Source organism: Bos indicus, chromosome 10 (assembly GCF_029378745.1).
Source record: "Bos indicus isolate NIAB-ARS_2022 breed Sahiwal x Tharparkar chromosome 10, NIAB-ARS_B.indTharparkar_mat_pri_1.0, whole genome shotgun sequence".
Lineage (NCBI taxonomy): Eukaryota > Metazoa > Chordata > Mammalia > Artiodactyla > Bovidae > Bos > Bos indicus.
Window position 1 is genome coordinate 80,520,146 of NC_091769.1, and position 14,574 is coordinate 80,534,719.

The 14,574-nt window shown below is 50.8% G+C and overlaps 1 protein-coding gene across 4 annotated transcripts in view; it reads right to left on the bottom strand.

Moving 5' to 3' along the window:
• Positions 1-14,574, bottom strand: part of ACTN1 (actinin alpha 1) — a 98,105-nt gene that overhangs the window by 37,243 nt on the left and 46,288 nt on the right. For all 4 annotated transcript variants that reach the window (XM_070797757.1, XM_070797756.1, XM_070797755.1 and 1 more), the window contains exons 2-3: positions 6,189-6,303; positions 1,810-1,929 (exon numbers count right to left, since the gene is read on the bottom strand). In XM_070797757.1, the coding sequence (XP_070653858.1) occupies positions 1,810-1,929; positions 6,189-6,303 (235 nt within the window). The remainder of the gene's footprint in view (positions 1-1,809; positions 1,930-6,188; positions 6,304-14,574) is intronic.

Here is a 14,574-nt window from a genome sequence, read left to right on the forward strand (position 1 = left end):
TAAAGGGCCTGATAGGAAATATTTTCAGCTTTGCAGGGATATGGTCTCTGAGACAGTTATTCAATTCTGCCTGCAGCAGGAAAGCAGCCAATAATATGTAAACAAACGGGTGTGGCCGTGTTCCAATATTTACAAAAGCCCGGGTCCGCCAGGTTTGACCCCATGGACTATAGTTTGCCAGCTCCTGTGCTCAAGTTTCTCAGTTTGAGTTTGCTATATCAAACCCCTCAATTTTCAGAAAAAAGGAGGAGGACTTTCAGATCATCAACCAGAGAAAAAGATCAGCTGCTATGGATTTACTCGGAGAAGGCAATGGCACCCCACTCCAGTACTCTTGCCTGGAAAATCCCATGGACACAGGAGCCTGGTAGGCTGCAGTCCATGGGGTCACTAAGAGTCAGACACAACTGAGCGACTTCACTTTCACTTTCCACTTTCGTGCATTGGAGAAGGAAATGGCAACCCACTCTAGTGTTCTTGCCTGGAGAATCCCAGGACGGGAGAGCATGGTGGGCTGCCGTCTATGGGGTCGCACAGAGTCGGACACGAATGAAGCGACTTAGCAGCAGCAGCATGGATTTACTGGAACAACACCCCGCACCCTCTGTAAGGAAAGGCCACCCTCTGGGGCATTTCTCTAGTGTCACTCTGACCTGGATTTGAGTTCCGGCTTTACCACTTGCTGAAGACAGGACTTTGGACAAGTTAATCTTCATTAGGCACATGTTTTCTTTTTGTAAAATGGGGATAACAATTCGAGCCATCTCACAGGGCTATGGCGAGGATGAAATAAGATCCCTGGTACAAAAGGCTTTAGCACAGTGCCTGCTGCAGAGCAAGTGATCAGTAATCACAGTCCAGGTTATATCTACAATGAATGAATGAATGAATGGAGACTGTACTACTCACCTTTTAGTCTCTGGCACCACAGAGGTGCCCAATCCACTGATGAATCCGTGGGACACAGTCCTCATGGGGCCTGGTTATGGTACTTTATTCTAATCACCTTGACCCTCTCCAAGTCCTTCAGAACCGCACACAAGAAACTGTGCCACCTCCTTCTAACCATTAAGAACATGCTAATAATGGTTTAAACTGAACTTTAAACAATTTTTAAAGATTGAAGGATAGCTGATTGACAAGCTGGTGTTAGTTTCAGGTGTATAAACAAATTTTTTTTCTTAAGTAAAAGGGAAAAAATTCAAGAAGCTGCTCTGCAGGGAAATGTTACTAAGAATATTCCTGGGACTTCCTTGGCAGTCCAGCAGTTAAGACTCTATGCTTCCAATGCAGGGGACACGGGTTCGATCCCTGGTCTGGGAACTAAGATCTCTCATGTCTCGCAGTGTGGCCAAAAAAAGAAACCTAAAGCCTTCTGGACACCCATCCTGCAGGGGCTCCCGGTACGCACCAATGTCCACACATTCTCCCCAGGCTGCAGAACTCTGTGCTTGGGACAGGGGAGCACAGCCAGGCCTGCAGAAGAGGGATGTGGCATTCCACACATGTGGATCCCACGGATCTGACAGTGCTGGGCTTCAGCGGGGGGTGGGGGGTTAAAGGGGTGGGGGGGTTGGGGTCACGGTCACCAAGGTACAGAGACTAGATGGAAAGTGATGTTTTTACATGAAGGATCCACTGGCTAGCCAGGTGCTGGGAGCCCTACTTCCAAATGCGCCCATGGATGTGTGGGTCTAGGAGTCAGGCTAGAAAAGGCCAAGAGAACCAAGAGGTGGGGGCAGAAAATCTGGCTGGATGCAGAGGGGTGGGATGGGGGTGGGGGGCAGCCAGGGGGCAGGCCCTACTCACCTTCAGCTCCTATGGACACCAGCTTGACCCCCTTGCTGGCTATGAAGTCCAGGGCCTTGTTGACATTGGAGATCTTGTGCACCCTCATTTTGCCTCTCTCGGGCTTGGCCAAACGTTCACCTGAACAGACGGAGAGGGAGGAATGGGAAGTGAAACACTGTTCTCCTACTTCTCAGCTCTAACTGCTTGCAGCCACTCAACAAGTCTGTACTAAGCCCTGAGTATATGTCAAAGGACTTGGCTGTGTGCTAGGAATACAGGAGTGAACAAAACAGCTCGCTGCCTTCATGGACTTACGGTCCAGGGGGACAGACAGATCTTCAACATACATCAACATACACAAATGAACAAAAAGCCAAAAAGGAGAAATGCTTAAAACAAACGCTTTAAAAGAGACTGCAGAGGAGGAGGGCAGGTAGGAGGGTGAAAGAGTTGTGAGGTGGGCAGGGGAGGCCTCTTACTGGGAGGCCAACAGACCCAGACTGCAGGGAACAGCGATCAAGGCAGAAGGAACAGCATCTGCAAAGGCCGATCCGGGGGAGGGTGTGGGTCATGCTAGGGTATTTGGGGAAAGCTCCCTGTGTGTTGCCCACAGAGCCCCTCTCTCATTTGAGAACCACAGCTCTTATCCGTTTACTGCTGCCCAGGGGCACTCTCAGCTCAGCTCCAAGTCAACCCTCCACCCTCACTCAGCGGCCATTTCCCTGACCCCTGCTTCCCACACAGAGCTTCTGCTGTTCAGTGTTTACGGTCAGGAGCTTCAGGGAAGCAGGGGGTGATAAGCTGGCTCTCCAAATACCCTGCTCAGAGCACAGGAAGGAGGTGTCCAAGGATCCCCTGAAGCCATTTGAAAAATGTATACATGCAACGTGTGCCCAGACCTGGGGAAGGGGCGCACAGCTTTCAGTCTCTGAGAGGTCTGAGAACCACCATCCTCGAACTCAGGACGTCACACCCACCACAGGCTCCAGCCCAGCCCAGCGGCCCCCTCTCCACCCCACTTCTGAGCACATCAACAGCCTGGCTGAGAGATCCCAAGGGCCATGGTGGCCCTGATGTTGGCCATGCTCATCCTGTCAAGAGCAGAACTTCTCCAGGGAGCCCCCTCCCCAGAGCCCCCACCCGACTTCCACAGAACAGACTTCCTGCTACAGATGTCACTTGGCCTGGCAGCATCCAGCGAAGCCCAGCTGGGTTTTTATTATTAAATCAAGACTTCCCATGTGTGGCTTTCCCAAGGCTGTGGCCACAGCCCACCCTCTCTGGGAAGGTATCCTACTGCCCCCCTGGGCAGATGAGACGCCCCAGGGCTCCCTTCCAATAGGTGGGATGGAGCCAGTACCTTGTGGCCCTCCCCCCACACCCCACCGCGCCCCACGAGGGCTGCTCCCACTAGAGGCCCAGCCTTTAGGTCCTGCTAAGCCTGAGCTCGCCAGCCTAACTGCCAGCTACATCCACTGGCTGGAACAGGCTCCTCCAAGACAAGGGAGGTAGCAAAGTCCTGAGACTTCGGTCCACACAAAATCACCTGGAGAACCTGCTGACGGTAGGCGTCTGGCCCCCTCCCCCTTCCTCCTGAGTTTCTGACTTTGGAGGTCTGGGAACCCACATGTGGCTAAGTAGTCCTGCTGATCCTGCTGGGTGGTCCAGGGACCACACTCAGAGGACCTCTACAGACAGCAGAGGTCCCCTTGCAGAGGGGGGGACCCCCCCTTCCTTTTCCTGCCATCCTAACCATCTCCAGAGACACTCAGGGAGGAAAAGGCATCATCTCAATGACTCAGTCTCTCCCCACCCCAGGAAACAGAAGAGCCGCCTCACAGATGTGCACAGGCCTGTTCAGTGCAAGCACCTGGTGGGTATTCAGAAAGCCCAGCTGGGCGGTCGGTCACTCTATATTTGCTGAGCATCCCTACCTGCCCAGTATATAGATCTGAGCACCTGGGACATGGACGAGTTTGTCCCTGCCCTCCGGGGCCAGGTGTGCAGTGGGGAGAAAACACACGAGCCAAGAACAATCCTGCTGTGTGGCAAATGACGTGCTAGAGGGATCAACAGTGTGTTCCAGGAGCCCAGAGGAGGGCAGGCACCCAAAGCAGGAACAGAAGGGGTGATGGTCAAGGAAGCCTTCCCGGAGGAGATGCCTAAACCGAGTTTTTAAAAATGAAAAAGAACAATGCCAGATTTGCTTAAACTAAGAAATGTTGGAGGAAGAGGTAATAAGGACACTCTAAAAGGCATTTAGAGTTCTGTAACAACCTAGAGGAGTGGGATGGGGAGGGAGATGGGAGGAACGTTCAAGAGGGAGGGGACATATGTGTGCCTATGGCTGATTCATGTTGACGCTTGGCAGAAACCAATTCAGTTCTGTAAACCAATTATCCTTCAATTGAAAAAATACATTTAAAACTTAAAAAAATAAATAAAAGGCAGTTAGAGGAAAACATATGGCAGTTCCTGAAAAAATTCAACACAGAATTACCCTAGGATCCAACAATTCCACTTCTGGATACATACCCAAGAGAAGTGGAAGCAGAGACTTACACAGTATCTGTATATCCATGTTCTTTGCAGTATTACTCACAATATCCACAATGTGGAAACGACTCAAGTGTGAATGACAGATGACTGAATAAACAAATGTGGAACATATGTACACAATGGAATATTGTCTGGTCTTAAAAAGGAAGGAGATTCTGGTACATGCTACTTTATGGAGGAAACATGAGCACCTTATGCTAAATGAAATAAGCCAGTCACAAAAGGACAAATACTACAGGGTTGCACTAATATGAGAAGCCTAGAACAGCCAAGTTCACAGAGATAGAATGTAGAATGGTGGTGGGCAGGGGCTGGGGGGAGAAGGAGATGGCAAGTTGGCATTTAATGACAGCATGGCATCTCGGTGGGGAATGATGAAAAAGCCTGGAGGTGAGTACTGGTGATGACGGTAGCACAATAATGTGAATGCACTCAATGCCTCTGTGCACGTTTAAAAACGGCCCAGACGGTAAATTTTAAGTTACGTATATTTGAACACACACACCCCCTACCCCCACCTGCAGTGGAAATATTTTAAAGCACCGAGGGGCAGAGAAGCCAGCCAGAGTTTGTGCAAAAGCACCGAAAACAAAGAGCAGGGGGACACACACGTTGGGGGGGGGGGGGCTGCAAGTCTTCCTGTGGCAGAGAGTCTGACACCTTTTGGGGAACAGTTAGTCAAAAACAAAGCAAGTGCCAGCTCATGAAGGATTCTGCTAGCTATGTTAAGGAATGTGAGCTGCAGGTACAAAGCCCCAGGGAGGCACTGAAAAGTTTCAAGCAGGGAACAGTGCAACCACATTTGGGCTATTAGATGGACCCTCTGGCTACGTGTGGGTGATGGGGGCCAGTGAGAAGGGGGGAGCTGGGAGGAGGGGTCAAAGGCCTCTGGACATCATCTAGGAGAAAGCTGATGCAGGCACAATATCTGTGTAGCAGAGGTCAAAGAAGGAGAACAGAAGAAGAAAACAGAATGAATGAAACTTAAATGCCAAAGAAGAGCTATCTAAGATTCCTGAATGAGGCTTAGAAGAACAAGATGAAGACTGAAGGAGGAAAAAGAGGTTTGCAAGGGCCAGGTGTGGTACACAGTATTGAAGCCTGGGGCACAAATGGGTGGAGATGCCCAGTGCAACTCAGGATTTAAGCCTGAATTGGAGCCTCCAAGAAGGCTGGACTGACCCTAGTCTAGGACTCACTGGCGTCAAGATGGAAGATAAAGTGAAGAAAGCAGCTTAGATTGACCAGTGTGTAAGCCAAGGCTAGAATCTCAAGGACCTCCAACCCTTAAGGGATGGTGGAGGAAAGGTATTTATAAGAAAGTGGAGACAGGCATTGGAGAGAGGAGCTGTCCCTCCAGATATCTGGACATCCAAATCCCAAACTGGGGACTGGATAAGGAACTAGGATCACCTTGATATAGGTGGACAGGCAGCAGAGGAGCCAGCATTTGGAGACAGTCAGATGTGGTTGCTTTCCTGACCAAAGAATTTTAGCCTTGGAGGAGAAGAGACCCCAGAGACCAACCTTCAGACCGCTCTGTATGCAAATGAGGATGCTGAGGCAGAAAGGCAGTGACTTGTCCAAGGACACACAGAGGGTCAGCAGCAGAGCCAAGCCCATACTCAGTCTCAGGGTCTGAAATCACACGCTATCTCCCACTTTTTCAAAAGCTCCAAAGCTAGCCCCAACCAAAGATGGAGCAGAAGCAGAGGTGTCGGGGCAGCATTTCCAAAGGGGCAGAGCCCAGTGGGCAATGTCTGATCCTACACCCTGGTGACCCTGCCCGTCTGGCATCACCTTTGCCCCGGCACTCCCAAGACCATGGTCCAGCTCACCTGAGATGACCTCCAGCAGTAGCATCAGCTTCAGGCCGTCCCGGAAGTCCTCCTCGATGTTCTCGATCTGTGTTCCTGCCTTCCGGAGGTGGGAGTTGCACCATGCTGTAAACGTCTGCAGGAAGGAAAGACGAGCAAGTGGTCAGGCTCTCCCACAAGCCGCAAGGTCTCTGAGGCTCTCACAAGGGCCTCACTGTGTCCCCAGGACCCTGTTGCCTCATGTCATTTTTCTGGCTGTTTTGTGCAAGGTGCCGAGTGGGCTGGTGTTGTCATCCTTGTTGGTTAAGATATCTGACGGGGTCAAAGAGGGCAAGAAAGAGCCCTCAGTAGAGCCCATAAAACCTCTCAGCATCATTTCCCCACACAATCTCCTTTACTCATCGCAGGGCAATAGCTGAGGGGTCGCCCTGCAGGGCCAGCAGCACAGGTGGGCACAGTGGGATGGACAAAGGAACACCCTCCTTTTAAAGTCCACCCTCCCGACCTTCTTCCAAAACCATTATCCCCACCTACATTTAGAAGTGGTATGATTCTGTTCTTACTAGTTTACCTCTTAGGTTTTAAAGCTTAGTATCGATCTTCACAGTTACAAGGTGGAGTATCCCAGAGGTAAAATATTAAGCCTCATTAACACCTTAGGGTAAATAAATTTATTAAATCCTTGCCCACTTGGCAGCTAGCTAATGGAGAGCACTAATCAGGTTTACTGGGGACAGAGTTCAGAGGAATAGTGTCTGGATAAGCAGAGAGAAAGGTAAGTACCCCATGGTGTATGTGTGTATCCTGGGGGTGGGAGGTGGAGGCACCTTAAACTGCACAAGTATGAGCAAGAATTTTAAAAAGGGACTGTAAGGAGACTAAATGAAAGATCATCATCACTGTAATTTTCTAATCTGTGGGGAGAGAAAAGCAACCTTGAAGCTTCTGTATTCTGTCTTAAGCAGATGACCGGGCAGGTCACCAACCAAGCTGTCCCAGGCCAAAAGCACCTCCTGGTGGCTCACTCAAGGAAGAGGGTGGCTCAACAAAGACGAGAAATAAAAAGTGTGCGCTTCAATTTCACTCGCCCATCCAAACAAAACCTGGGCAAGTGCCTCTCCCCAGCTCACAAACAGAGAGAAGAGCTTTCCTGCTTTAGATCCAAACTACTCTTTGGTGACTCAAGACTTCTCTGCACCAAATGGTAATCTCAGTTACATAGGGACTCAAGAGCCAACATCCAGTCACCCCCAGCAGGGCCAGCCAGGTCTCTCCCCACTCACGCCGCCAAGTGGCAATGCTGAGAGTGAGCTATTCATCAAAACAGCAGCATCCACGCTAGAAATCCTCCTCCTCTTTGGAAGGGTCACCAGACTCATGACCCCCACCACCACTTCCTCTTGGGAAACTCCAAAGTGAAGTGGCAAAAATGGGCAGGAGGAGGGCAGGATGCCACACCAGTGAGCACTGGGGAGAAGAAAGGCTTGAGCAGGTTTATGAGCAAGAGTTGAAGAGCCTGGAGCAAGAAGCGGAGACAGCAGTCACACAAGGAGGGGAAAGGAGGCTGTGTTACAACATTCCGCCAACATTTATTTATGGCTCTGCTAGGTCTTCGCTGCTGTGCATGGGCATTCTCCAGTTGTGATGAGCAGGGGCTACTCCCTAGCTGAGGGGCGTGGGCTTCTCACTGCCAGCTCTAGGGCACACAGGCTTCAGTAGTTGCAGCAAGCGGGCTCAGGAGCTGTGGCACATGAGGCATGTGAGATCTTCTGAGACCAGGGACCGAACCCAGGTCTCCTGCACTGGCAGGCGGATTCTTATCCACTGGACCACGAGGAAAGTCCAGGCCTCGTTCTTAAATCACATTTCACTAGGCACTTAGCAACACAGGATACTCTTTTTCTCTCCCTGCAAACACATCTCCACTCTACAGGCAAGCCCACTCCCATGATAGGCAAGAGGGATGTGTGGGCTGTCCCAAAGTTTGATGAACCCGACATATAGACTGAAGGTGGGCAGGGGATGCACACTGACTCCTCAGCCTGGAGTGTCCTCTACATCAGGCTCGGCCAACTCACACTCTAAGACTGGGCTAAGAGATCACCTCCTCCAGAAAGCCTTCAGAGTAGCCACCCACCACATGGGGTGATGTGTCAGCCCCTGACACCCTGCATCTCCTCCATCATTGCTCTAATCCCACTGCAAGGTGGCTGCTGGTCAGCTTCACACCTGGACTCAAGTGTTCACCCTAGAGTCTCAGCGCACAGAGTCACAGATGCAGCACTGAGCAAAGTAACAAAAATCCTTGCCCTGTGCGACAGACACTCGGTGGATGTAAAAATGAGACAACTGAGTGAGTGAAGGAGCAAGTGAGGAACCGATACAAAGTGCGAGGATCCAGGAAGATGCAACCGCACCTCAAAGGTGTCAGGGCGAGGGACTGACAGCTCTCTGAGGCCCCAGGAAGCCTCTGGCCCAGAGGAAGGAAGATACAGCAGGGCAGGAAAGAGTGGTTACAGGACGTTCCTGGCGGTCCAGCGGCTAAGATTCCACACTCCCGATGCGGGGGCCCCAGGTTCAATCCCTGGTCAGGGAACTAGATCCCACATGCTGCAATGGAGATCAAAGATCCTGCAACTAAGACTTAGCAAAGCCAAATAAATAATTTTAATAAAGGGGAAAAAAAAAAAAGTATTCACTGGGTCCCCTTCCTCTCGTGCTGACACTGCAAACCTAGCTGGGGATGAGAAGCTATTTAGTTTTTCTTTTCATTTTGCTGTAAATTTTTTGATGCAAAAAAACATTAAAGAATTTTTAAATCTTTACAATAAGTATAATTTTGTTTGTGGTTCCTTGTTCTCTCCCAGATGCCATGTGTCCATATATACAAAGGATGTCACCACACTCTACGTTGACGAGGGCGGGTCATTTACCACCACCTTGCATTTCCACAGTACCTTCCCCTCATCTCCCTCCCAGGCCCACCTTCAGCTTCTGCCTGGGGTTTTCTGCCGACTTGGCAGGAAGTGGATCACCCCGGCAGCTCAGATGGAGTTTCAGGTCCAGTGGTGCTGGGGTCCTGGTGGGAATTGCCAGCACCCTCACAGTTAGGGGGACCATGAAATCTCACTGTTTACCACACAGTCGTGGAGAGGGGATGGGGTGAGAGGCAGGAGGAAGAGATAAAAAGATACCGCTTTTGCAAGAGGAAAAGTGCTGTTGAAAGCAGCCAGCCCCATTTCCTGGAGAAGCCAGTCCCAGAGCCCTGGAGGCTGAGACGCACCTGTGTTTGCCCAGACTCCCTCCCACAAAGGCCTGCCTCGGAGGCCGCGGGGGGCCACACGTGGCTAAGACCCCAAGGCCTCGTCCTGACCCCAACAGGGTGACTACCAGGAAGGGGTCTCTGAGCGCCTCCCCAGCAAGCAGCGCCCAGCTCGAAGCTCGGGCCACAGAGGAAACAGAAACTCAGTGATCAAAAACATGCACTTGGGGGAACCAGATATGGTTTAGCACTCAGGTCCACTCTTCACCAGCCACGTGAGGTGCAGGCTCGCCTGCAAACCTCAGGTACAGGTCCCTTAGCCGCAAAATGGGGGTAGCGTCGGCACTTTATAAATATCAGGCGGATTAACTGGAAAACATCTACAAAGTGCTTGCCACTTAGAACATGCTCAATAAATGATTAGAGGAAGGAGAAAACTAGCTCTTCCACAACCTCCCCAGGGACGGGCCTCGGAGGACTCAGCCCTGTGTGCTCCCAGCCCACACTCTCCTCCCTCCTCCAGCCACCCAGCTCGGGTTCCATCCATGCAAGCAATGCACCGTGTCCCCAAGATGACCAACCTTGTGTCTGAGAACTTTTATTGAACTGGCCCCGATGTGTTATGGGAAGAGGGCTAAAAGTGCGCTGTGGGGGCAGAAAGCCTATGACTTTGACCGTGGCCTTGTGGATCCCCAGCAGAGGAGGCTGACAGGGCCCCGGGAGAGGAGACAACAGAGTCAGGAGTGAGGTCCTCCCTGCACACCGCACAGACACCCTCCTCTGGCGTGGGCAGGCCCTGGTCCTGAAGCCCCAGCTCTCAAATTATGACTGAGGGAGGCACCCGCCCCTGGACAGGAGGAAAAGCCACCAGCCACAGGGGACACCCATGCTAGAGATCCTGGCCCCATGGCCTCCAGCCCAGATGCCCCGGTGTGGCAGGCAGGGCTGCCGTAGTAGGGTTACAATCCATCCTGACTTCAAATAAAGGCAGATGGCATCTTGCTGCCTCACTCCCAACCAGCCCCTGCCCCATCCGAGCTTCCCCTTGCTCCAGGAGGTCTTTCAGGGGGTCCATGCTTTGTCTCGGACAAAGGAGATAGGAGCTGATAGACTTTACCGGGACCTGCTTTGCTGTAGAATGAGCTTGGGTGTGCAGACAGCTCAGGTCTTAGGGAAAGAGCCTGGGCTCCATGGTGGAAGGGCAGCCAGAGCTACAGTGGGGCTCACTCCCTTCTTATCCTTCACCCACCTCAAGCCCCACTGCACAGCCTCAGAGGACATTAGACAGAGAGGGAGGGGCTGGCAGAGGACCCCAACTGCTGCTCAGCTTCTCACTGACCTGGAAGCATCTGCCCACGTGTAATCTGGCATGAAGGTGATTTTAGGAAACAAAGAGGGTAACTATCCAGCACTGTAGTTCAAGGCTGTAAATGGTCCTGGCCCGGCTCCTATGGGGGGTCGGGGAGTATGGGACACAGGAGCTGGTCAAGGTCCATGGAGATGATGGAGAGAGAAGCATCTCTGTCTACATTCTCTGCTGGGTCTCACAATCCTGCTTTCACACGAGATCCTCTAAGGGCTTTCCCTTACATCTTTAACAAGTATCCTGTCCATATATCTCCTTTTGTTGCAGCTGAGGGGATGGGGTGGGGCCGAGTCATGTGGCTGGTGGGATTTTAGTTCCTCGATTAGGGATCAAACCCAGGCCCCTGGCAATGAAAGCACTGAGTCCTAACCACTGCATTGCCAGGACATTCCCTACATTTCCTTAAAATAAGGCAAATGGCTTTCGAGAACATGCTTTCCCTACTTCCCAGCTCAGATGCACTCAGTTCAGTTCAGTTGCTCAGTGGTGTCCGACTCTTTGCAACCCCATGAATCGCAGCACGCCAGGCCTCCCTGTCCATCACCAACTCCCGGAGTTCACTCAGACTCACGTCCATCGAGTCAGTGATGCCATCCAGCCATCTCATCCTCTGTCGTCCCCTTCTCCTCCTGCCCCCAATCCCTCCCAGCAGATGCACTAGCATGTGACTTTAGCCCCACAGGCCTTTTTGAGCCTCAGTTTTCACATCTGTAAATGGGGAACAATAGCATCTACCAGACAGGACTGCAATGAAGATTAAACAATACAGAGTATCTACCACACACACAAAAAAGAATCAGGAAAAGCTAATATTAACATACTAAGTTGTTAATTTTTATTAATTATGATAACATAATATTAATACTAATGTGGTTTGAAATATATTAAGTATGACGTAGTAGTCACTACCATCATTACTGACTAAATTTTAGATTCTAAAAGGTGTCTGAATAATCACAGCCAGCTGGGATCTGGGGTACAGAGGATTACCCCGTAAGCATGAGTCAGGGGCTGAGCTTTTGAAGTCAAGCGGTATTTAGGGTCGTGACCTTGGTGGGAGGAGGGAAACACAATGAGCAAAACACAAGATGCCGAGCACAGGAAGGTCACAGGACTTGCTTAAGATCCACAGAGGGGACCCCTGGAGGGACTCCGCGCTTTCACTGCTGAGGGGATGGGATCAATCTCTGGTTGGGAAACTAAGACCCCATAAGCCACACAGTGCGGCCAAAAAAATTTTTTTTTAACTGAAAATAAAAATCACTTCACAGAGCAGGAATCCAAGAGAGGGGAAGGATTCGATTACTCTGAAGAAGACAAGGTAAACCCCAGCTCATCCATTTCTAGCCACGTGATAACCTCAGGCAAGCGACTCAAGTGGCTCTGCCTCAAGGCGCTTGTCTGTAAAATGGAGTAATGACAGCACGGGATTAGTGGAGAATTTCCTGAGAAACACTGAAAAGAAGGTCTGGAACACAGGGGCTGCTCCGTAATTACCTCTCATTACTGTTACCACAATAATTAGAGATAATTATTACAAGTTCATGCTATTCAACACATGCCATCAAAGAACGTTAGAGCTGGAAGACATGCTTGGCACATCAGAGCCAAACCCTCACTTTACAACTGGGGCACGTGGACCAGAGAGGGTGAGTGATTTTTCCTAAGCCACACAGCTGGGGTATGTTCACAACCTGGCCTCCTGAGTCCCAGCCCCACATGCTTTCTGCTCCACCACGACCATGGGGACTTCAGGTGTGGGTGGGGTGCTGGAAGGGAACAGCAGAACCAAGGGCAGACAGGTGAACCGAATCTTGTGGCATGTCATGGGAAACTCATCACTGTGAAGTGAAAACACCACCCCGAGAGACTCCGGTCAGCACTGGCAGACAGCGTCTTGAGTTGATGGACCATCAGGAGAGCTGGCGTGGGGCGGGCTGCCTCTCTGCGGGTAGCATGATGGAGAGAGGAAAGGGGAGTCCCGAGGCAGGCAGCTGCTTGTCCAGAGATGGAAGAATATTCTGGATGGTGAGCAGGTCAGAAACATATGTCTTTGAGGAGAACTCTGGGAAGTGGGGCTCCCTGACCAGGAAGAGAGAAGAGTGGACTCAGGGGCTCATCCAAATATTTGAAAGACCCTCCTATGGACAAGCAAATAAACGTGCTGGGTGCAGCCCTGGGCAGAACAAGGCAGGCAGCAACGGCGAGGAACGTGTGTTCTACAGCAAGACTGACCTAGTTCTAATCCCACCTCTGACCGAGTAACCCCGGGCAAATGACTTTAATTCTCCAACCCTCAACCCCCACATCTGTAAAATGGGTATAATAATAGAATACGCCTGGAAGGGTGCTGTAGATCAGTGCAGCAACACGCAGCAAGTGCTAAGCACAATCACCCACACATAAGGCTCGATAAATGGGAGCTGTTGTTACGAGGATGAAGAACAGGAAGACCAGAGCTCAATGTAATAAAGGACAGACCAAGTGCTGGATGTGTTACCCAACAAAGGCATGTGCTTGGTGAAGGTGCTGAGAGAGGACTCAACCAAGCACCCCCTCAGGGCTGAGCTAAGTAGGTCCCTTATAATATTGATTCTTCAAGAGTGCAAAGCAGCCCTTGAAAAGTTGGTTCAGAGATGTGTTTGAAGAGTTCAACTGGAGCAAGACTACACGCTTCAATGTCTGAGCGGAGTTTCTCAAGCTCAAGACCATTGATACTTTGGGTCAGCTACTACTTTGTTCAGGGTTTGGGGCCTGTGCCATACATCATGGGATGTTTAGCAGCATTCCTGGACCTTCCCACGACATGCAGGGAACATCCCTCACCTCAAGCTGCGATAACCAAAAAACACACCTTGGCTGAGAATCTAGTCTAGAGGAAACAGACACATATGCCATTAATAATAATAACAGCAGCATCTAACATCTGTTGAGCACTCGCTCTGTGCTGGATCCCCTTCTGCATAGCCCTTTTAACTCAATCTTCATGACAACATTATGAGGCAGATGCTGTTACTCTCCCCATTTTACAGATGAGGAGACTAAGGCACAAAGAGGTTTAATAAAAGCACAATGGGCAAGCGTAAGAAAAGTGGGACTGGTGAGACCTCGCCTCCTCCATGTGTACTCAAGGATTCGTCTTGAAACAAAGGCCCTCTTGGGCTCTCCGTTGGGTTTCTACTCAGGAGAGCAGCATGGGCACCAAGGCCTGGTTGCAAGCTGGTAAGTGGCAATCAGAGCACAGCTTCAGGACCAGGGCAGGCGCAGTGAGGAGACAGGAGGCTTCTCTCCTTGGCTCCACAAGGGAACATGGGTCCTCAGGTGGCAGACCTCGAATGAAGAGGAGCCAGAAATCTGGACTTTTAGAATTTTTTAACGCTAGGACAATATAACGGAGAAGGCAATGGCACCCCACTCCAGTACTCTTGCCTGGAAAATTCCATGGACAGAGGAGCCTGGAAGGCTGCAGTCCATGGGGTCGCTAAGAGTCGGACACAACTGAGCGACTTCACTTTCACTTTTCACTTTCATGCATTGGAGAAGGAAATGGCAACTCACTCCAGTGTTCTTGCCTGGACAATCCCAGGGACGGGGGAGCCTGGTGGGCTGCCGTCTATGGGGTTGCATAGAGTCGGACACGACTGAATTGACTTAGCAGTAGCAGGACAATATAAAAGTAAGACATTCCGAAGCCCCCTCAAAAGATACAGGCAGGTCCCTGGTTCCACTGTAGGAAAACGTGAAACCTTTCTAGGTCTCCTAACAACAGAGTTACCATA